General features: G+C 43.0%; 1 protein-coding gene across 1 annotated transcript in view; it reads left to right on the forward strand.

Annotated features, from left to right (window-relative positions):
• The window catches only part of LOC133500796 (adhesion G protein-coupled receptor B1-like), a 326,242-nt gene that overhangs the window by 265,027 nt on the left and 39,010 nt on the right, over positions 1–22,205 (forward strand). The window contains exons 24-27 of the mRNA XM_061819933.1: positions 11,632–11,730; positions 16,482–16,653; positions 20,561–20,656; positions 21,092–21,131. Of these exons, the coding sequence (XP_061675917.1) occupies positions 11,632–11,730; positions 16,482–16,653; positions 20,561–20,656; positions 21,092–21,131 (407 nt within the window). The remainder of the gene's footprint in view (positions 1–11,631; positions 11,731–16,481; positions 16,654–20,560; positions 20,657–21,091; positions 21,132–22,205) is intronic.

Here is a 22,205-nt window from a genome sequence, read left to right on the forward strand (position 1 = left end):
GAAAAACAACAAAATGTTCAATCATGAATGAGTTGTGAGTGTTCTTCAGAAAATACCCATTGGTGAATGCCACAATGTTATTGAAAAGTGCAAATGTGTCCTTAAGAATGATTCATGTATGAGGTCCATTGTCTTAGGATGCAAGATTCCAAGTTGATTCCAATATGACTCTGAATTGATGGAAGGGAGGGACATCGAGAAATTTTATTTTTGTACGTAATCATGAAGGACCACCAAAGTATTAAGCATAGGAAAAAATTTGAGGAGTGCCATACGGTTATAGGTTCTGCTATTAAGATGGTGATTTATCCCATTTCTTGAGAAGTATCCAGTTGTTGTTTGTGTGTAGTTCTGTGAAATTAGCCTTCATTAATTCCATGTTTGTCTTATCTTTGTTTCTAGTAAAGGGAAGCAGGGCTACACAAAACGTTCAAGGAAAAATCCAGAGTATCACAATTTTGAATGTGGGTGATTCGATATTTGATTTCATTTTGAACTACAAAAGCAGTATTATGATTTACAAAAATTAATGTCACATGAGGCAAGAGAGAACACCAGACAAACAACACAATCGTAGTTGTCACTTTGAAATTTCAGGAGGGTAGTTTGAGGGCCCCATATTTAGTTGTTATAAGATCATATGAAGACAGATATCATCAATATCTCATAAATTACTCAATTAATTGCATTCATGTATGCATTCATACATTTTACAGGAATATCTGAACATGTCTTTAGATGCTCACAGTGCGCTCCAACTGAAATAATAATTGAAAAACACATTAGTTGTTTGTGAGCTAATGAAATTTCTTCTCCCCTGAATTTTATCCCGTGTGGTGGATTCTAATCAAAAGTCAAACTGTCACAAATATGATCGTTCTTTATGAATCCAAAACACTTTGTTACATTTGAATATATTAACTTCAAAACAAACAGCATTTCAAGAAGTGTGCACTCTGCTCTCCTACACATGGCAGGCTATTCTGTCCCCATTGGCATTGTTGGGATATTTAAATGATTTCCTTAAATGTTTGCCTTCTAATTATCTCTTTGTTCAATCACATTTGTTTTGCTGTCCTACATGTCATTTTTGAGTTTGCACAGAATCTCTTCTCTCTCAATCACGGCTCCTCAATCAGGACCACATTAGCCTCAGAAGCCTCTTCCCTTGCTGTCCGTAACTGGGTAATAAATTGGATACCCATTTCATCCTCTGCCTAGAGACCGGATTATAGCCCGACACATTACTACATCCAGTGAATCCAATTGCAAACACCCATGTAATAGCTTTCTTAACTCATGAAGTGTCGTTGATGTTTAAGGTTAGCAGCTGAAATTCAAAGTTTACTGCCACCATAAAATATGAGTCAGGTATATTTTTCAATATTTAAGAGTGGAATCGGGTCCTGCCCAGTTTGTCTGTAAATGTCAAGCTTCTGGATAACTGTACAGGCAAAATAATACCAATAAATCGCGCTTAGCATCTTTTTAGATTTGAGCTTTTTTGCCAAATAACCCTTGTATCTACGTAGATTGAGCTCACGTTTCTTCAAGCACTCTGGTTTGCTCCTACATCACAAAATCATCCAACATTAATAAGACACTCTAAATTACTCTGTCGCTGTTTGTCTCCATGTACCCTGCGATTGGCTGGAAAACTAGTTCAGGGTCTACCCTGCCTCCTGCCCGTTGACAACTGCGATAGGCTCCAGCACTCCCACGACCCTTGTGAGGATAAGTGGCGAGGAAAATGGATATATATCATTTCAGGCTTCAAAGATACACAATTTAAATGTTTTGTCAACAATCAACAACAAGTGAGACACAATCATAAAGTAAAACAAAATTTTTTGGATATTTTATACATTTTTAACAAACAAAAAAACTGAAAAGTGAGGCATGCAATATTATTCGGCCACTTTACTTTCAGTGCAGCAAACTCACTCCAAAAGTGCAGTGAGGATCTCTGAATGATCCAATGTTGAGTGATGATGATAAATAAAATCCACCTGTGTGTAATCAAGTCTCTGTATAAATGCACCTGCTCTATGATAGTCTCAGGATTCTGTTTAAAGTGCATAGTGTATCATGAAGACCAAGGAACACACCGGGCCTTTCCGGGATACTGTTGTGGAGAATTTTAAAGCCGGATTTGGACGCAAAAAGATTTCGCAACCTTTAAACATCTCAAGGAGCACAGCACAAGCAATCATATTGAAATGGAAGGAGTATCACACCTATGCAAATCTACCAAGTCCCAGACGTACATCTAAAGTTTCACCTCGAACAAGGAGAAGACTGATGCAGCCAAGAGGCCCATGATCACTCTGGATGAACTGCAGAGACCGACAGCTGAGGTGGGAGAGTCTGTCCATAGGACAACAATCACAGTACAGTGGTGTGGGCCTGCCATTCTTCAGCAAGGACAGGGAAGATGGTTAAAATTGATGGGAAGATGAATGGAGCCAAATACAGGACCATTCTGGGAGAAAACCTGTTGGAGTCTGGAAAAGATCTGAGACTGGGACAGAAATTTATCTTCCAACAGCCACATCTACAATCGAATGCTTTGCAAATAAATCTATCCTGGTCTTAGAATGGCCAAGTCAAAGTCCAGACCTGAATCCAATCAAAAATCTGTGGGCAGAGCTGAAGACTGCTGTTCAGAAACACTTTCCATCCAACCTCACTGAGCTTGAACTGTTTTGCAAGGAAGAATGGGCAAGAATTTCAGTCTCTCGATGTGCAAAATTGATAAAGACATACCCCAAGCGACTTTCAGCTGTAATTGCAGCAAAAGGTGGCGCTAAATAGTATGTATGCAAGGGGGCCGAATAATATTGCATGCTCCACTTTTCAGTTTTGCATTTGTTAAAAAAGTATAAAATATCCAATAAATTCTGTTCCACTTCACGATTGTATCCCAGTTGTTGTTGATTCTTAACAAAAAAAATATTTTATATCTTAATGTTTGAAGCCTGAAATGTAGCCAAAGGTTGAAAAGTTCAAGAGGGTGAATACTTTCACAAGGCACTGTATACGTACGATAATCCCCTACTCAAGCCAGGACCTTATCATGGTGGAGGGGTTTGTGTTTCCTAATGATCCTAGGAGCTAAGTTGTCTGGGGATTCATGCCCCTGGTATGGTCACCTATGATAAAAAAAAAGGTTTAGGTGTGGGACCAGACAAAGTACGACTCCAAAGCCCCAATGAGAGTGCAAAAATTGGATCTCAGTGTCCCTTGCCCGGACGTGGATCAGGCCTGGAGGTGGGGCTGCACCCATGGGGTTCGAACAGGAGCAGACTGAAAGGGTAATATGGGTCCCCTTTCCCATGGGCTCACCACCTGTGAGAGGGGCCATTGGGGTCGGGTGCAATGTGGGCTGGGTGGTGGCCAAAGGCGAGGACCTTTGGCGATCTGAAACCCAGCTACAGAAACTAGCTGTAGGGACATGGAATATCACCTCTTTGGCAGGGAGAAGGCGATTTAGTTCGTGAGGTCGAGATGTTCCGGCTACATATAGTCGGACTTGCCTCAATGCACCGCTTGGGCTCTGGTACCACTCCTTTTGAGAGGGGTAGGAGTCTGTTTCTCTTTGGAGTTGCCCACGGGGAGAGATGCTCAGCAGGTGTGTGTATACTAAATTCCCCCTGGCTCGGGGCCTGTATGTTGGGGTTTACCCCAGTGAATGAGAGGGTAGCCTCCCGCTGCCTGGAGGTAGGGGGATGGGTCCTGACTGCTGTTTGGTGCATAAGCACCTGGTTGACAGAGTGCAGAGTACCCACCCTTTTTGGAGTCCTTAGAGGGAGTGCTGGAGAGGGCCCCCTCTGGGGACTCCATCATTCTGCTGGGGGACTTCAATATCCACATGGGTAATGACAGTGAGACCTGGAAGGTCATGATTGGGAAGAACTCATGTCCCACCCGACACCAGGATGCCCTAGTTCAATGATTGACTCTGTAGTCGTGTCATCAGACTTGCGACCACATGTCTTGGACACTCGGGCGAAGAGAGGGGCGGAGCTGTCAACTCACCACCACCTGGTGGTGAGTTGGCTCCGATGGTGGTGGAAGACGCAGGTCTGACATGGCAGGCCCAAACGTATTGTGAGGGTCTGCTGGGAACGACTGGCAGATTCCCCTGTCAGAAGGAATTTCATATCCCACCTCCGAAAGAACTTTGCTCACATCCCGGGCGAGGCGGGGGACATTGAGTCAGAGTAGACAATGTTCCGTGCCTCCATTGCTTTGGCGGTCGACTGGAGCTGTGGCCATAAGGTGGTTGGTGCTTGTCGTGGCACAACCCCCGAACACATTGGTGGACACCAACAGTGAGAGATGTAAAGGTGAAGGAGTCCTCTCGGGTATTTCACCAGGTTGTGTTGACCACACCAAAGCTCCAGTCTCGCCACTTTCTGTCAATTTGCAGACTCGCTGGCATCTTTAATATAGCCGACGACCGTGGTGTCATCTCCGAACTTCAGGAGATTGACAGTCAAATGTCGAAGTGCAGTCATTTGTGTAGAGTGAGAAGAGCAAAGAGGAGAAGACAAAACCTTGGGGTGCCCCGGTGCTGAAAGTATGTGTGGATCAGGAGCCTTAAGTGCTGTGTCCTGCATGTCAGGAAGTTGTAGATCCACCGAGTGATAGCCGGTGAGACACTGTGCTGGAGAGGTTTGAAGGAGAGGAGTTCAGGGAGGTGAGGGACCAGATAAAGTATGACTCCAAAACCCCGATGATGACTACAAAAATTGGATCTTGGTTTCCCTTACCCGGACCCGTGTCACTGAGGCCCCCCTCTGGAGCCAGACCAGGAGATGGGGCTCAAAGGCGAGCGCCTGGTGGACGGGCCTGCACCCATGGGGCTCAGCCGGGCACAGCCCGAAAAGGGTAACATGGGTTCCCCTTCCCATGGCCTCACCACCTGTGAGAGGGGCCGTAGGGGTCGGGTGCAATGTGAGCTGGGCAGTGGGGGTTTGTTGGGGTTTACCCCAGTGGAGGAGAGGGTAGCCTCCCTTTGCCTGTAGGTAAGGGGACCAACCACCAACCAGCAGTGCAGAGTACCCACCCTTTTGGAGTCCTTAGAGGGAGTGCTGGAGAGGCCCTCCTCTGGCGACTCCTTCAGTCTGCTGGGGAACTTCAATGCCTACGTGGGCAATGACAGTGACACCTGGAAGAGTGTGATTGGGAAGAACGGCTACCCCGATCAGAACTCAAGTGGTGTTCTCTTATTGGACTTCTGTGCTCATCACGGATTGTCCATAACAAACACAATGTTCAGGCATAAGGGTGTTCTCATGTCCACTTGGCACCAAGACACCCAAGGTCGCAATTCGATGATCGACTTTGTGGTCGTGTCATTGGACTTGCAACCGCATGTATTGGACACTCGGGTGAAGAGAGGGGCGGAGCTGTCAATTGATCACCAACTGGTGGCGAGTTGGCTCCGATGGTGGGGGAAGATGCCAGTCCGACGTGGCTGGCCCAAATTGAATCTGAGTGGACGCTGTTCCACGCCTTCATGGCTGAGGCGGCCGACCGGAGCTTTGGCTGTAAGGACTAGAGGTAACCCACGAACATGTCGGTGGACACCAACTGTGAGGGAAGCTGTCAAGCTGAAGAAGGAGTCCTGTCAGGCATTTCTGGCCTGTGGGACTCCCGAGGCAGCTGATAGGTATCGGGTGGCCAAGCAGAAGGCAGCTTCGGTGGTCGATGAGGCAAAACCCGGGCAGAGGAGTTCGGTGAGGCCATGGAGAATGACTTCAGGACGGCTTCGAGGAAATTCTGGTCCACCGTGCGGTGTCTCAGGAGGAGGAAGCAGTGCACCGTCAACACTGTGTATAGTGGGGACGGGGCGCTGCTGACCACAACTCGGGATGTTGTGAGTCGGTGGGGAGATAACTTCGAAGACCTCCTCAATTCCACCAACATGCCTTCCCATGAGGAAGCTGAGTTTGGATGTGCTGAGGCGAGCTCTTCTATCTCTGGGGTTGAGGTCACCGAGGTTGTTAAAAACCTCCTTGGTGGCTGGGCCCCGGGGGTGGATGAGATTCTCCTGCAATTCCTAAAGGCTCTGGATGTCGTGGGGCTGTCCTGGTTGACACGCCTTTGCAACATCGCGTGGATATCGGGGAGAGTGCCTCTGGATTGGCAGACTGGGGTTTTGGTCCCCCTTTTCAAGAACGGTGACCGGAGGGTGTGCTCCAACTTTCAAGGGATCACACTCCTCAAACTCCCTGGCAAGGCTAATCAGGGGTACTGAAGAGGAGGGACCGTCGGGAAGTCAAGTCTCAGATTTAGGAGGAGCAATGTGGTTTTCGTCCTGGCCATGGAACAGTGGACTAGCTCTTTACCCTCGGCAGGATCCTCGAGGCTCCATGGGAGTTCGCCCAACCAGTCTACATGTGTTTTGTGGACTTGGAGAAGGCGTTCGATGTAGTCTACATGTGTTTTGTGGACTTGGAGAAGGCGTTCGATGTAGTCCCTCGGGGAGTCCTGTGGGGGGTTCTTCGGGACTATAGGGTACCGAATCCCCTGATACGAGCTGTTTGGTCCCTGTATGACCACTGTCAGAGTTTGGTCCGCATTGCCAGCAATAAGCCGGACTCGTTTCTGGTGAGAGTTTGACTCCGCCAAGGCTGCCCTTTGTCACCAATTTTGTTGATAACTTTTATGGACAGAATTTCTAGGCGCAGCCAAGGTGTAGAAGGTGTCCGGTTTGGTGGCCTCAGCATCGCATCTCTGCTCTTTGCAGATGAGGTGGTTCTGTTGACTTCATCAAGCCGTGATCTCCAGCTCTCACTGGAGCGATTCGCAGCCGAGTGTGAAGCGGCTGGGATGAGAATCAGCACCTCCAAATCCAAGACTATGGTCCTCAGTCAAAAAAGGGTGGCGTGCCCTCTCCAGGTCAGGGATGAGATCCTTCTCCAAGTGGAGGAGTTCAAGTATCTTGGGGTCTTGTTTACAAGTGAGAGAAGAATTGAGCGGGAGATCGACAGATGTATTGGTGCAGCGTCTGCAGTGATGCAGACTTTGTATCGGTCCGTTGTGGTAAAGAGGGAGCTAAGTCAAAAGGCGAAGCTCTCAATTTACCAGTAGATCTTATGTTCCTACCCTCACCTATGGGCAGGAGCTGTGGGTCGTGACCAAAAGAACAAGGATACAAGTGGCTGAAATTAGTTTCCTCCGCAGGGTGTCCGGGCTCTCCCTTAGGGATAGGGTGAGAAGCTTGGCCATACGGGAGGGGCTCAGTGTCGAGCCGCTACTCCTCCGCATTGGCTGGGGCATCTGATTCGGATCCCTCCCGGACACCTCCCTGGCGAAGTGTTCCGGGCATGTCCCAGCGGAAAGAGACCCCAGGGATGACCCAGTACACGCTGGAGAGACTATGTCTCTCAGCTGGCTTGGGAACGCCTCGGGATCCCTCCGGAAGAGCTGGAAGAAGTGGCTGGGGAAAGGGAAGTCTGGGTATCCCTGCTGAAGCTACTTCCCCTGCAACCCGACCCAGAAAAGCATTAGATAATGGATGGGTGGATGGATGAATAAATACACTGTTGTGTGAATCATTTGATTACAATCTTTCACCCAATAAGTAATTTTCACGGACTTTCCAGTTTATTTTTCAGTATCACTGCCTATGTTATAGAGCTGGTGTGTTGCCCTTTCACTTAAAATTGAATTTCTTTAACAATGTGGTTTTTAATTACAACATCCACAGACTATAAATTTGTATTTAAATTTATACATTTTTCCTCAATTTGTTGGTTGAAATTATTGTTCATTACAAGACTTATGTAACTGAACATGATGTACCCAGGTCCTCAGAAATGTGAGGCCAACGTTTTACGCCACCATCCCACCATTATAAAATTTGATTATGGTCATTATTCCTGATCTACCTTTCCATCCTCTTTCCGTTTTCTGGGAATTGTGTTCAGGTGTTAGTGGCTTTAGCATGTAAACTGAGACACCACTCTTTCCAGTTTCTTCCTTCCTGGGGGATCACAAAGAATTCCCATGCCAGCCAAAAGACACAGACTCTCCTTTATGGGTCTTCCTCTGGACCTCCTCCTGTCGGATGTGCCCTGAACACCTCACCAGGAGTTGCCCAGGAGGTAATCTAATTGAATACACAGGCCTCTTGATGAGGAGAAGAAGCGGCTCTACTCTGATCCCAACCATATGACTGAGCTTCTACCCCTATTTAGAAGGGAGTGGAAAAAGGAAAACGGGAAATCCATTTGGCCACTTGCATCTATGATCTCATTCTTTCAGTCACAACCCATAGCTCATGCATGACCTTTGGTGCAAGAAGGAAGATAAACTGATAGAGAACTCTGCTTTTTGGCTCATTTTATTCTAAGACCATTTCAGTTCACATCACTGCAGACACTACACCAAATGGTCTCTCATTCAACCATTCTTTTCTTTTGCCAGTTGTAAAAAACAAATAAAAACAATGTGTTTGATGCAGGATGTCATTCCCGACCAGGAAGAGGATGTCACCCTTCTCTGGCCAAAGACCACGGTCTCAGATTTAGAGGTGCTCATTCTCCTACAAATCTCTTCAAATATGTCTGCCAAATCTGTCTGTGACAGTTGAAGGCTATAGAACCACATCTTGTGCAAAAGCATGTACTGAAAGGAAGACTTTTTCAAGACTATTAGGAATGGGAGCACACATTAAAAGTTACTAGATGACGGTTCAGTGTTTCTTTTACAGATTTCTACAGATTTCACCAAGAAACATCTTTAAATTGGAAAAGGTTTATCGAAATTCCTCTTTCGCTCAGACATTCCAATGACCCCGGCTGGAAAACTGACAGCCAATCAGCGTTTGCCACGCTTGCAGTGCAGATTTCCCTGCAGATGAATGAGCCTCAACTGTGACAGCCACAGGTTTATCCTGTCAGGTTGATTAATTAGGTTAATTAGTTAATTAGTCAGGTTAATTTGGGTGTGTTTTCTCAGTTTTGGTGCGGAACAAGTCAGCATCTTGCCTTAGCTAGAACGAATGGTCTGTAATGCTAAGCGGCGGAGACGTCAGGGGTGGAGTCAAGGATGTTGCTTCCCCGTTTGGCTCTGAAAGGTGGCACCTATCTGGAGTTTCCTTGGATTTCAAACATGTTCTTTATTTTCATTTTTTTATTTTCAATAAATGTCCAAAATATATGTAATGATAATATTACTTCACATTAGGGGGTTTATTGCACATATGAATTTTGGGGAGACTCTTCCTTTAATACTTGGTAGAGTCTGAAACTCAATGGATAGAATTCCCCAATATGAACCAAATAATGACAAATACATTGGCATTTAGGGAGTGAACCAAACAGATTGGTGGTACAAAACCCCAAATTCCCAGAGCACACCCCGCAGGACTCTCACAGAATCACAGTCAAATGTCATTTCCAAGTTTCCATAGCACATTTGGAAGTGATGTCCGATACCTTCAAGGACACTCTTCAGTGTGTAAATTTAGTCCACTCTTCCACAGCCAGAACGAAAAGCACAGAATGCATTGTGAATCTCAAATTCAACTTCCCAAGTGACCCTCTTCTCCACAACCCCCTTCTAGGCTTTCAAGGGAGCCTGATTAATGTGAGCCATTGCTAATTTTTCACGATCGAAGGAAAAAAATGGATGAACACTGTATTGCGTGAATACATGTCTACACGATGTCGCAAAGGCATTTCAACCAATACAGTCTAGATTTGAACCCCAGTCTTCAGAACGTTGAGGCAGACGTGCTCGCCAGTCCATCACCGTGCCGCCACAATGGTATGTAAGACTGCATATACTGTATATGTATACAGTTGTGCTGAAAATATTTCATTCCCACCACCAGACGAAGTACACCTTCAAAAATCCTATGACAAATACAAATATGAGATCTAGGTTTTCCATGCCTGTAAGCAGGTCACCTGGGCCCCACTCTGGAGTCAGGCCTGGAGGTGGAGCTCAAAGGCAAGCACTTCATAGACGGGCCTTCACCCATGCGGCTCGGCCGGGCACAGCCCGGAATGATAAGATGGGTCCCCCTTCCCATGGGGTCACCACCTGTAGGAGGGACTAAAAGAGTTGGGTGCAGTGTGAGCTGGGCAGTGGCCGAAGGCAGGGTCCTTTGCAATCCAATCCCCTGGATCTAGGGACATTGGAATGTCACCTCTCTGGCAGGGAAGGGGCCTGAGCTGGTGTGTGAGGTCAAGAAGTTCCGACTAGATATAATGGGACTCACCTCCACACATGGCTTGGGCTCTGGTACATGTCATCTTCAGAGGGTTTGGACTCTCTTCCACTCTGGAATTGTACATGTTGAGAGGTGCCAAGCACGTGTGGATATACTTGTTGCCCCCCCGGCTCAGCGGCTGTATGTTGGAGTTCACCCCAGTGGACGAGGGGGTAGCCTCTCTTCGCCTTCAGGTGCGGGGATGGGCCTGAATGTTTTTTGTGCCTTTACACCAAACAACAGTTCAGAGTACACACCTTTTTGGAGAAGTTTGAGGGAAAGCTGGAGAGCGCTTCTTCTGGGGACGGCAGAATTCAATGCTCACTTGGGTACTGATAGTGAGATCTGGAAAGGCATAATTTGGAAGAGTGACCCCCTTGATCAGAACCCGATCGGTGTTAGGTTACTTGACTTCTGTGCTCATCATGGGTTGTCCACAACGAACACCATGTTCAAGAATAAGGTTGTCCCCAATGCACCTGGCACGTGAAGACCTTAGGTCGCAGTTTGATGATTGACTTTGTTGTTGTGTCATAGTACTTGCGACCGCATCTGTTGGACACGCTGCCTGCACTGAAGTTAGGAAAATCTAGCACTACACCATCAGTGACCACCTTTACCAATCCATCCATTTTCTGAGCCACTTATCCTCACAATGGTTGCGGGAGTGCTGGAGCCTATCCCTGTTATCTTCGGGCAGGGGGCACGGTACACCCTTAACTGGTCGGCAGCCAATCGAAGGGCACATAGAAACAAACAGCCTTTCACACTCACAATCACACCAAGGGGCAATCAAGGCATGTTTTAGTTATGAGGGAGGAAACTGGAGTACCCAGAGAAAAAACACGCAGGCATGGGGAGAACATCCAAACTTCTCACAGGCAGGCATTTGAACCCTGGTCCTCAGAACTGTGAGGCTGTGGCTCTAACCATTTGTTCCACAGTTCCACCTTACTTGTATCCAAGCAATTAAAATGTTTTTTTTTTTCTAAAGGCCTACTTTAAATACTGTTGATTTTTGTCATCATTCTTCACATGTAATTAAGAATGAAAATGCCTGTACATAATATAAGAATGATGAGATGGTAAAATGTCAAGCACCAAAGTTCGGACTCCCAACCCCTCAGGGTTACATTTTTATTTTTTCAGGAAAATCAAATAAGTGGTGACGATCTTGTCTCTTTCACCATCTTCTTCTTAGACGTACACATAAAGCGAAGAAAAAATACACTCAGAGTTGGCTCACAACCCTGAGAGAGAGATTGTGCAAGAACACTGTGACTCATTCTTTACATGGCTGTGTTGTTTTGTTGGTACATGTACATCTGTATGAATCTGTGTATGGATGCATATGTATCTGTTTATGTTGTTGTTTACAATGTGTTAATTTGACTTTGCAGTCAGATGACAGTGCCACTGTACAATATGACGCTCAAATGTGCCAAGTGTGGAGTTATCTCGTCGGCTGACGTATCCACCACTGCTACCAGTAATGCCATGTTAGTCCTGCTAATTATTTTTCCTTAACTGTTCTTACCTTTATTCAACCTTACACCTCTCCTGTTATCCCTCACTTGATTGGTTCTGTTTTCAGTATCCGAGTCTCTTTTGTCCCTCAGATAGAGCTATATATGTATTCAGTTAAGAATATATACATCATGCACCACCAGTGTTTTTGTACTCGACGGTTTGTAACATCTGGTTTGGCTTCTTTTTTTTTTTTAAGTGAAAAAGACAAGAGCTTACACTGAGCTTTTATTAACAATATGTATTTATTTTAAAACATATTGTATCTGGGCCATATGTACATCTTGAGCATTATTTGTTCAGTACAAAATATACGTGAGCCAAAGTATGGAACAGACATCTTATTTTTTATATTCTTCCAGCATTTTTGAGCTACCGATTTACTTCTTTCAGCATCCGCTTTTAGAGTTAAAAGCATGGATAACCGGGTTTTTGTCTAAGGACTGACCTGACCAGTCTAAAACATGCCTTTTCTTTCCCATGATGAACTCCTTTGTTCTCTTGGTAGTGCTTAACTATAATTGTTGTATTAGTATTCATGATAAGATTTTTTTTTCCTTTAGGCTTCTGAGATAATTTTTGTCTGACATTTTGTGAATCAATGAAGGTTTGTGAGCCCATTACAGAAGAAGCCATGGAAGCCTAAGCCATGTTACTTCCACTAAAAAATTGTTGGATACTTGTATGACTAGATGAGCTTGTATATTGAGACTCAGGAACATTCCCATGCATTCTACAAATATTAGCCTTTCCATCACTTTTCTAGATATTCTAAATAACAATTTTCTAACCCTAAGCTTTATCATAAATCCATAAAACGTTGAGATCAGCTTTCCTATATATAGTGAAGAAAATACGTATTTGAACACCCTGCTATATTGCAAGTTCTCCCACTTAGAAATCATGGAGGGGTCTGAAATTTTCATCATAGGTGCATGTCTACTGTGAGAGAGATAATATAAAAAGAAAAATCCATTAATCACAATGTATGATTTTTTTTTTACGATTTATTTGTCTGAACACCCGAGAAAACCAATGGCAATGTTTGGTACAATAGCCTTTGTTTGCAATTACAGAGGTCAAACGTTTCCTGTAGTTGTTCACCAGGTTTGCACACATTACAGGAGGGATTTTGGCCCACTCCTTCACATAGATCATCTCTAGATCAGACAGGTTTCTGGGCTGTCGCTGAGAAACATGGAGTTTCAGCTCCCTCCAAAGATTCTCTATTGGCTTTAGGAATGGCTACGCCACGCCAGAACCTTTGTTGTATGCTTCTTACGGAGCCACTCCTTGGTTTTCCTGGCTGTGTGCTTCGGGTCATTGTGATGTTGAAAGATCCAGCCACGACCCATCTTCAATGCTCTGACTCAGGGAAAGAAGTTGTTCACCAAAATCTCACAAGACATGCCCGCGGTCATCCTCTCCTTAATACACTGCAGTCATCCTGTTCCATGTGAAGAAAAACACCCTCAAAGCATGATGCTATTACCCCCATGCTTGACAGTAGGGATGGTGTTCGTGGGATGGAACTCATCATTCATTTTCCTCCAAACACAGTTAGTGGAATTATGTCCAAAAAGTTCAATCTTGGTCTTTTCTGACCACAAACCTTTCTCCCATGATTCCTCTGTATCATCCAAATGGTCATTGGCAAACTTAAGACGGGCCTTGATATGTGTTGGTTCAAGCAGGGGAACCTTCTGTGCCATGCATGATTTCAAACCATGACATCCTAGTGTATTACCAACAGTCACCTTGAAAATGGTGGTCCCAGCTCTTTTCAGGTCATTGACCAATTTCTGTTGTGTTTTGTGCAGACAATGTAATCTGAAGGCGGTTACTGACTGTAAGGTAGTGGTAAGGGAGAGTGTAGCTTGACAGCATTGGATGGTGGTGAGTGGGATAACTCTGGTAGTGGGTAGGAAGATTAAGAAGACAAAAGTAGAGCAGAGAACCATGTGACGGAAGCTGAGAAAGGAAGAATATTTTGGGGACTTTCAGAAAGAGGTGAGACATTCTCTCGATGGACAATAGGAGTTCCCGGAAGACTGGACTACTACAGCCAAAGTGATCCGAGAGACAGGCAGGAGAGTACCTTGTGTGTCTTCTGGTAGGAAAAGGGAGAAAGAGACTTGCTGGTGGAAGCCCAAATTACAGGAAGTCATACAAGGAAAGAGGTTAGCGAAGAAGAAGTGGGACACTGAGAGGACTGAGGAGAGGTGAAAGGAATACATTGAAATGCGATGTAGCGCAAAGGTAGGGGTGGCAAAGGCTATACAAGAGACATATGATGACATGTACACACGAAAAAAGGAGTGGATGTTTTATTTGGCCATCACTACAGGATGGTCAGACAGGGAGATAGCGATGGGAAAGATGTGCAGCTGGTAAGGGTGATAAAGGATAAAGATGGAAAAGTGTTGACGAGTGCCAGTAGTATGCTAAATGGATGGAAAGAATACTTTGAGAAGTTGATAAATGAAGAAAATGAGAGGGAAGGAAGAGTAGAAGTGGCAGGCGTGAATGAGCGGGAAGTGACTTTGATTCAGAAGGAAGAAGTGAGAAAAGGCATTGAACATAATGAAAATGGAAAGACAGTAGAAAGACATATGGAAGCAAGCTGGAAGCTGTGGAGTTTTTGACCAAGTTATTCAAAAGAATAATAATGGGCGCGATGATGCCTGAAGAATGGAAGAAAAGTGTGCGAGTTCCCGTTTTTAAGAACAAAGGTGATTTGCAAAGCTGTGGGAACTATAGAGGAATAAAGTTGATGAGACACACAACAAAGTTATGGCAAAGAGTAGTGGCGGATAGACTCAGGACAAAAGCACCTGCGAGCAACAGTATGGTTTCATTCGTAGAAAGAGTACCACAGATACATTATTTGGCTTGATGATGCTGATTACAGAGAAGGTCAAAAGGAGCTACATTGTATGTTTGTGGATCTCGAGAAAGCCTATGTCAGAGTACTGTGGTACTGCATGCGTAAGTCTGGTGTGGCAGAGAAGTATGTTGGAATAGTACAGAACATGTATGAGGGCAGGAGAATAGTGGTGAGATGTGCCGTAGGTATGACAGAAGAGTTTAAGGTGAAGATGGGACTGCATCAGGGATCACCTCTGAGCCCCTTCCTGTTTGCTGTCGTAATGGATAGGCTGACAGGTAAGGTTAGACTGGAATCCCGTTGGACCATGATTTTTGCAGATGATATTGTGATATGCAGTGAATGCAGGGAACAGTTGGAGGAACAATTAGAAAGATGGAGGCATGCACTGGAAAGGAGAGGAATTAAGAAAACAGAATATATATGTGTGATTGAGAGGGGTGGAGGGGGAAGAGTGAGGCTCCAGGGAGAAGAGATAGCGAGGGTGGATGACTTCAAATACTTGAGGTCAATAATCCAGAGCAATGGTGAGTGTGATAAGGATGTGAAGAAATGCGTCCAAGCAGGTTGGAACAGCTGGGGGAAGGTGTCTGTTGTGTTGTGTGACAGAAGAGTCTCTGCTAGGATGAAGGGCAAAGTTTACAAAACAGCGGCGAGGCCGGCTATGATGTACTGGTTAAAGATGGTGGGAGTGAAGAGACAACAGGAAGCAGGTGGCAGAAACGAAGATATTGAGATTCTCGCTAGGAGTGAGCAGGTTGGATAGGATTAGAAATGAACTCATTAGAGGACAGCCAAAGTTTGATGTTTTGGAGACAAGGTTTGAGGGAGCAGACTGTCCAGAGGCAAGAGACTCACTATATGCACTCGATGAATGGTGTACCTATGGCAAAAATATCACCTGAAACGCAAGGCTCTTCATTTGTTTTGTTTTTTTTGCAACATTTTAAAATAGAAAGGGAGCTTTGATTAGGGCATTTATAGTTTATCAGAATTATGTTTTGAAAAACAATTACACTTATAGAAAAACCAGATACAGTAATCCCTCGTTTATTGCAAGGGTTACATTTCAAAAAGTCTTTGCAATAAATTAAATCTGCAAAGTCACAACCCATCATCTATTGTATTTTTATATACTTAAAAATGTAGCACATGCAATTAAATGCCAATAAGTGATACTTTCGAGAGGTGCAGGTATTTTTTTTCTCCACTCGAGATAACCAAACACACACACATGCACGCACACACTCCCAACCTCATACACATTCTACACGAATAGATGCATATAAAAGGTGGGTGTGCTTTGCTCGAGTGACCTGAAGAACAACCCATGCAGACATCGCCACTGTGCCTCACACTGGCATTCTGGGCAATGTAGTCAGTAAAAAACATTATGGAGAAGTTGGTTGGCAAGTCCTGGAGCTGTCTAGAATTCTTTGGGGTTAATTTTTAACGACTGTGGTTTCGTCACTGAAAATTAAATAAATGCTAAATGTTGCTCTTTACTTGCATTTGTTTCTTTCCACATTGTTATGAATGTGTGCATGATGTATTTGAAACTAAGGTTTGTTGTTTTTTTTCTTAATTTATTTCATGAAACTACTGGGCTTGTGTTTTAAACAGTGGCTTCCCTATCATGTTCGTTGTTTCCCCAAGCAATTTGGTGACTCACAAATGATATGCATCTGAGTTAAGATCACTCAATAAGGGATATAACGAGGGATTACTGTATTTAAATTAATGCATAAGATACACCATAATCATTTGCTTTCTCGGTTTTGTTAATGAAAGGTTATCGCTGCTGTCTTTGACTGCTGTCCTACTCCCATTCTGCAGGGCCTCACTGTGGAGCTCCTGTGTGGTTTTGCCTCTTCTGGCTCTCACATGGATGTCAGCTGTACTTGCCATTACTGACCGGCGTTCTGCACTATTCCAGATACTTTTTGCTGTCTTTGATTCTATGGAAGGCTTTGTCATTGTCATGGTGCACTGCATCCTACGACGAGAGGTACCTTGACATTATTATGGCAACAAGACTGTACAACTTTGCTCTTTCACTGTTCAGGTTCAGTGCATTCAACTACTATGTTGTTAGTCTTAAAAGGATGGTTTCTAAAGGTTTTGCTCTCATTGCGTCATCATCCTGTTGCTCCCAAATGTCTCATTAGCACTTACAAGCCAAGGGGATGCCTTTGTCAGGTGATTTTTGTTTTTTTAGATCCACCCCTAGCTTCCAAACAGCTCATTCACATCTATCCATTAGCACGAAACATTATGCCAATTGCATTCATGCTGTCATTCCAGTATAAACCAGGTCTATGCTCGTCAGCATCGTCGTTAAATGAACGACACAATGTTACAAAAACGCTTCTAGTCCCTTGGAGATACGCAGGGCTTATAATAATGAAAGCTAATGCCAGCACAGAGATGTGATTTGATAAAGTTTCTTTGTCTTCTGTATGGCTTATGTGCCACTAAGAGGAAATTCTGTTATGGGTAAATTTTATTATGTTTTCCCATGTATTTTACATTATTATCATTATTATTATTATTATCATCACTTTTTAAATTATTTTACCCTTTTTAATATACATGATGGATAATGGATGAGTTGGAGCCTATCCCATTTGAATTTAGGAGAAAGGGTACACTCTTGACTGCTCATCAGTCAGTTACGGGCACATATTGGCAGGCAGTCTTTGACTCTCACATTCATACATATGGGCAATTAATTCAACCATTGGTTAATGGTAGCAATAGGATGCATGTAGTCATGGGAAAAAGCCAGAGTAACCAGAGAAAATATGCAAGATCAACACAAGCCAAGATACATGCCCACAAGAGGTGCTTGCCACCATTATTATTATATGTGTCGTTTTCATATCATTTGATAATTACTGATAAAAACTGTTGAATTATTTATTTATTTTAGTTTTTCTTTTTTTTGAGATCTTGGTCTTTATATGGCTAATTGTCTTCCATGATGAAACAGCCACACTTTAAGTCCTATTTTCATTTATTTCTATTTTTACTGATGATTTAAAATTTGGGATATTCATAGTAAAAGCAGTCCTTATTAACAAAGCAAATGTTGGTGCCACAGTGAAATACGCTTCTTGCAAGATGGTAAAAACAAAAGTGCACAACGGTAAACATACCTTTTTGAAAATCATGAGTTGCACAATTTACGCGTTGCCTTTCAAACTCTGTGGGTACATGCAAAACTTATCAAGAATGAATCATGAACCAGCACATGCACCTCACAGTTCTGTGTTCAAATACAACCTCACCTTTGTGGAGTTTGCATGTTCTTCCCATGCCTGCATGGGTTTTCTCCATGTAATCCATTTTGTTTATTGTTTGTTTATATGTGTCCTGCGATTGACTGGTAACCAGTTCAGTGTGTAACCAAATACTCGTAGCCATAAAGAAATTTAGTGGCCTTTTTTTTAACAATTTTTGATCAAATTGGCCCATATAAAAGTCACTGATGACGTAGTGATCACACGCTTGACATGGATGCGGGCAGCATGGGATCAATTCCCACTGAGTGAATGTGTTGATATTTCCCATGTGACCGGGTGGTGACCAATTCGGGGTATATTCTGCCTTTTGCCTTAAGTTAGCTGGGCTCGGCTCGAGCAGTCCTGCAACCCTTGTGTGAATAAGCAGTCAATTACATTTGACGTGGGGAAATCTGCACAGTCCAGCACAATAAATCACGTGCGTAAAATTTGTTACAAGTAGAAAAAAATTGATATTGAAAGACGTCACTAATTTTATGTCGTCCTACATTCATTTACATGTTTATTTCATAAATGTTTTTAACTAAACAAGAGGCCCTGTAGCTCAGTGGTTAGAGCACTGGTTTGGTAAACCAGGGGTTGTGGGTTCATATCCCACTGGGGCCTCCACTCCCTGAGAAGGGTTGCGTCAGGAAGGGCATCCGGCGTAAAAATTGTGCCAAACATATGTGCGTTCATCTGAGATGACACGCTGTGGCGACCCCGAAAGGGACAAGCCGAAAGAAACTTACTTACTTACTTTTTTTAACTAAACAAGCCTGCTCCTAAACAATCACTATTCACCCGAAAACAGGAAATGCAAGTTAACCGTAATGAGCATGTACAGAAGTTACAGGGCCCTCGCCATATGCAAACACATACTGAGTCTGGTGAGTAAAGTTTTAAAATGGCGAAACAATTGGCGAACGTGTGAATTGGCTGTTTATCGTAGCATACGATTGCACAAGAATTTGTATTTGAGTCGTGGGTTCAGAGTGACAAAAGTTTCGTGGGAACCTATAAGGGAAGTTGAGCGAATAATTGTTTACGTCGGAGACAACTGCATCCGGGTTCCGCATCAAACCCACACTTTCTCACCATCGGTTCATGCTACCTGTGGATGCTACAGAAAATTTATAAGCCTTTGGGATTATGTCCCAAAAGTCAAAGGATGGCAGTGGTATAAGTGCAGCTTGTCAAGTGCCAACTTTGATGGATGCCCATTAACGCCGGAAAGACACCCAACACAACTTTGCTGTCGGAACATCTTCTCGCCGTGCAGGGCAGAGGCAAAAGATTCGCCAGGAATGGTTTTCTAAATTCAAGTGGCTCAAATTGAGGGACTCAGTTTTTTTCTGCCAACGGTTTATTGACAGTGGAAGAAAAAATCTGACAAAATCATTGGTGGCACTGAAGTTGGATGACTTTGTGAAGCATCAGCAGACAGCTCATCACAAGTTTGCTGCAACTGCAATGACATAGTTGACGTCGGACGTGGCTTCAGCGAGCATAAAATTGTAAAGACGTCCTTTAACAGAAAGTGTAAATGAACTGTTAATCGTTAAAATTGAAGGTCCTGAAGAAGAATTGTTTGATTTTGACAAAAGTCTCTGTAAATAAGTAAAAAGAGGAGAATCTTTATGGCAGGAATCATAGAAAAACTTGTTGAACAATGATGTTTTTTTCTACAGTAAGGAATACAGAAGAGGGTTGAGAAACTTTTTTATTTTCATGACACATCTCTGTCATTCTTAATGTTTATTAGATTCCGTTATCAATGAAAAAAAATACAATTCCTTCCATCACATTTACATCTGAAAGTTATTAACCCATTTTCCTCCGTGGTACGCGTTATCTTAAAGTGAAAACCTTTCCCCTCCACATGCTTTAGGAAGATATAGATTTCATTGATGGATTGACAATAGATACCACTGTAAATTACGCTAGATTACAACACTACATCATGATTGCCGACAAGAATGTTTGTTACAATGTATCGCTAGCCTGTTGCCACTTATGCTGATTATGTTGAACGAAGCTTAAAGCATTTTCAAAACATTGCGGGTATGGACCGCTGGTTGTTATTCATTGACAGGCCAGTGCATTTAACTCATCTTCAGAGAAAGTTTGTCAGATCAAGAATTTTTATTGATGAAAAATTTTAAATACTGTTATAGATTATGTTCTACTAATATCAGTTGAAATCAGAAATTAACATTTCTGAGTTTGAAATTTTTGTTTTCTATTTTATTTATTTATTTGTTCATTTTATTTTAAATTTATAGTTATGTTATTTTAATCCAGTAAGTTATTTTAAGGTCTTTCCATCCCTAATCACACCCGCAACTTTACCTGCGGGCATGACTTGTGGACCACACCTGTAACTATATCTGGGAGCATGACTGACCACACCTGTACATTTTTCAAATGTGATTGACTGGAATAAGTGTTTTGAGAATTGGATTGTAATGGAATGACCAATATAAAGTCTGAAATATGAAAGATCTAATCAATATAAAATATCAAATAAAAAGAAAGATAACCTTAAAATGTCCAGTCATTCAGGAAGTGTTGAACATAGCTTATATACCACACCAAAAGTAAAGCCAAGAGCTGTGCTGTGTTAAACAGGTTCAGGAGGCTGTAAAGTGCAGTGTTATAGATCGCCAGGAAGATGGGAATGGGGATTCTGGTGGATCATTCCAGAATGGACATGCTCAGCTTGTGGTATGCATATGGATTTTCTATCTACCATGTTCGACCTGTTAAGACATCTATCTTTTACTCTATTGCGCCGGTGATCAATCGATCGATAGATCTATTGATTCATCTTTCTGCCTACCGATTGCTTGATCTACACTGGATACAAAAACATTTCTGTATAAGTTCTAGGTTGTTGTTTTTTACTCAGCACACACCTGCCACCAGGTTAAGAAGGTGTGCACACCTTTCCAACTAAATAATCTCATATGTTTATTTTTCCTATATTAATAATAAAAACATTTGAGCTGTACAGGGTCAATGTTATTTTATATAATTATATCACAAATCTCTGGCATCTGAACTGAGATGTGTAAGTGTATCTATGTACGTAATTTTATCTGTATAATTTGTCTTTGAGATTTGGAATAATATGTATTTCGTTTTATATTTTGTCACCAGACTGACTTTGAGAAGGATGTTGACATGGCTTGCAGATCAGGTAAATCTGTTTTAGTTTCTACTTCATTTCATAATTGCCCTCTTGAATCATTTTGAGAAACTTTGTTAACACAGAAGTGTGTTTATGAAATTTCCATTTTGGGGGTAGACTTCGTGGGCTACCTTATAGGTCTCTCCCAAACATCCAGTTGAATTGTTAAACCAGGGTCACAAAATAATGTCCTCTTTATTACCGAGTAGTAGCTAACAGTAAAATTTGTGTTTGAAACATTTTCGGGAAAAGTACGGAAAGTATTGAGACCCCTTAAATCAATCGAAATCAAGTTCATTTTTTCTAATAAAAATATTGTGAAAATAAGTTACCCAACAGTCTTTGGTTTTAAAGTAAACTGATACCTCTCGCAAAATTAGTTTGTTCTGGAAGTCATTTCGTAATGTGACTGTTTTATCAGTAGAAGTTCTTTTTACATCTAAATAGAGAAATCCATTCAAACCCTCCCCACCCCACTAAAAATAAGCAATCAAAGTACATAATGTGAAGAATAATACAAATTCTGTTCATTTACCTTTGGCATTGGTTGATCAAGCCGAAAGGAAAAGAAGATTGGTTGATCATGTGAAGAGAAGGGTGAGTGACAAGCAAAAGGCATCGTGGGCGGGGTGCGGGGGGTAAACGTTTAACAGCAGAGAGGAAACATACGTATGAACGTACGCACGCACACAATTTAATTTCAGTAAAGTTTCTTAGGGCCCTTGGTGAATAAAGATGAATAAACTTGCAAAAAACACAAACAAAAAAGTTGTACTTTACCAGTGTGCGTGTGAAAGGGCTAACGTGTGATTTGGTGACCCTCAAGTGTGTCCAAGGGAAATGAAAAGCATCATGGGTTGACGACCCTCCTAGCCAATGGAACACCCGGAATATGGTGGTGCAGTCGCCAATGGGAGAGCAGCTCTATCGCAACTCTTTCAAACCAAGATACAGGAAGTTTACGTTCAGTGAAATTTTGGGGACTGCGAATCCAGCGCCTCATTTTGCCCTTCGTACCAGAATTTTCTTCGTAACTAGAGACAATATTTTTCCGAGGAGGCGTGTTGCAACCTCAATCTTTCA

The sequence above is a fragment of the Syngnathoides biaculeatus genome, chromosome 5 (genome assembly GCF_019802595.1).
Source record: "Syngnathoides biaculeatus isolate LvHL_M chromosome 5, ASM1980259v1, whole genome shotgun sequence".
Taxonomy (NCBI): Eukaryota; Metazoa; Chordata; class Actinopteri; order Syngnathiformes; family Syngnathidae; genus Syngnathoides; species Syngnathoides biaculeatus.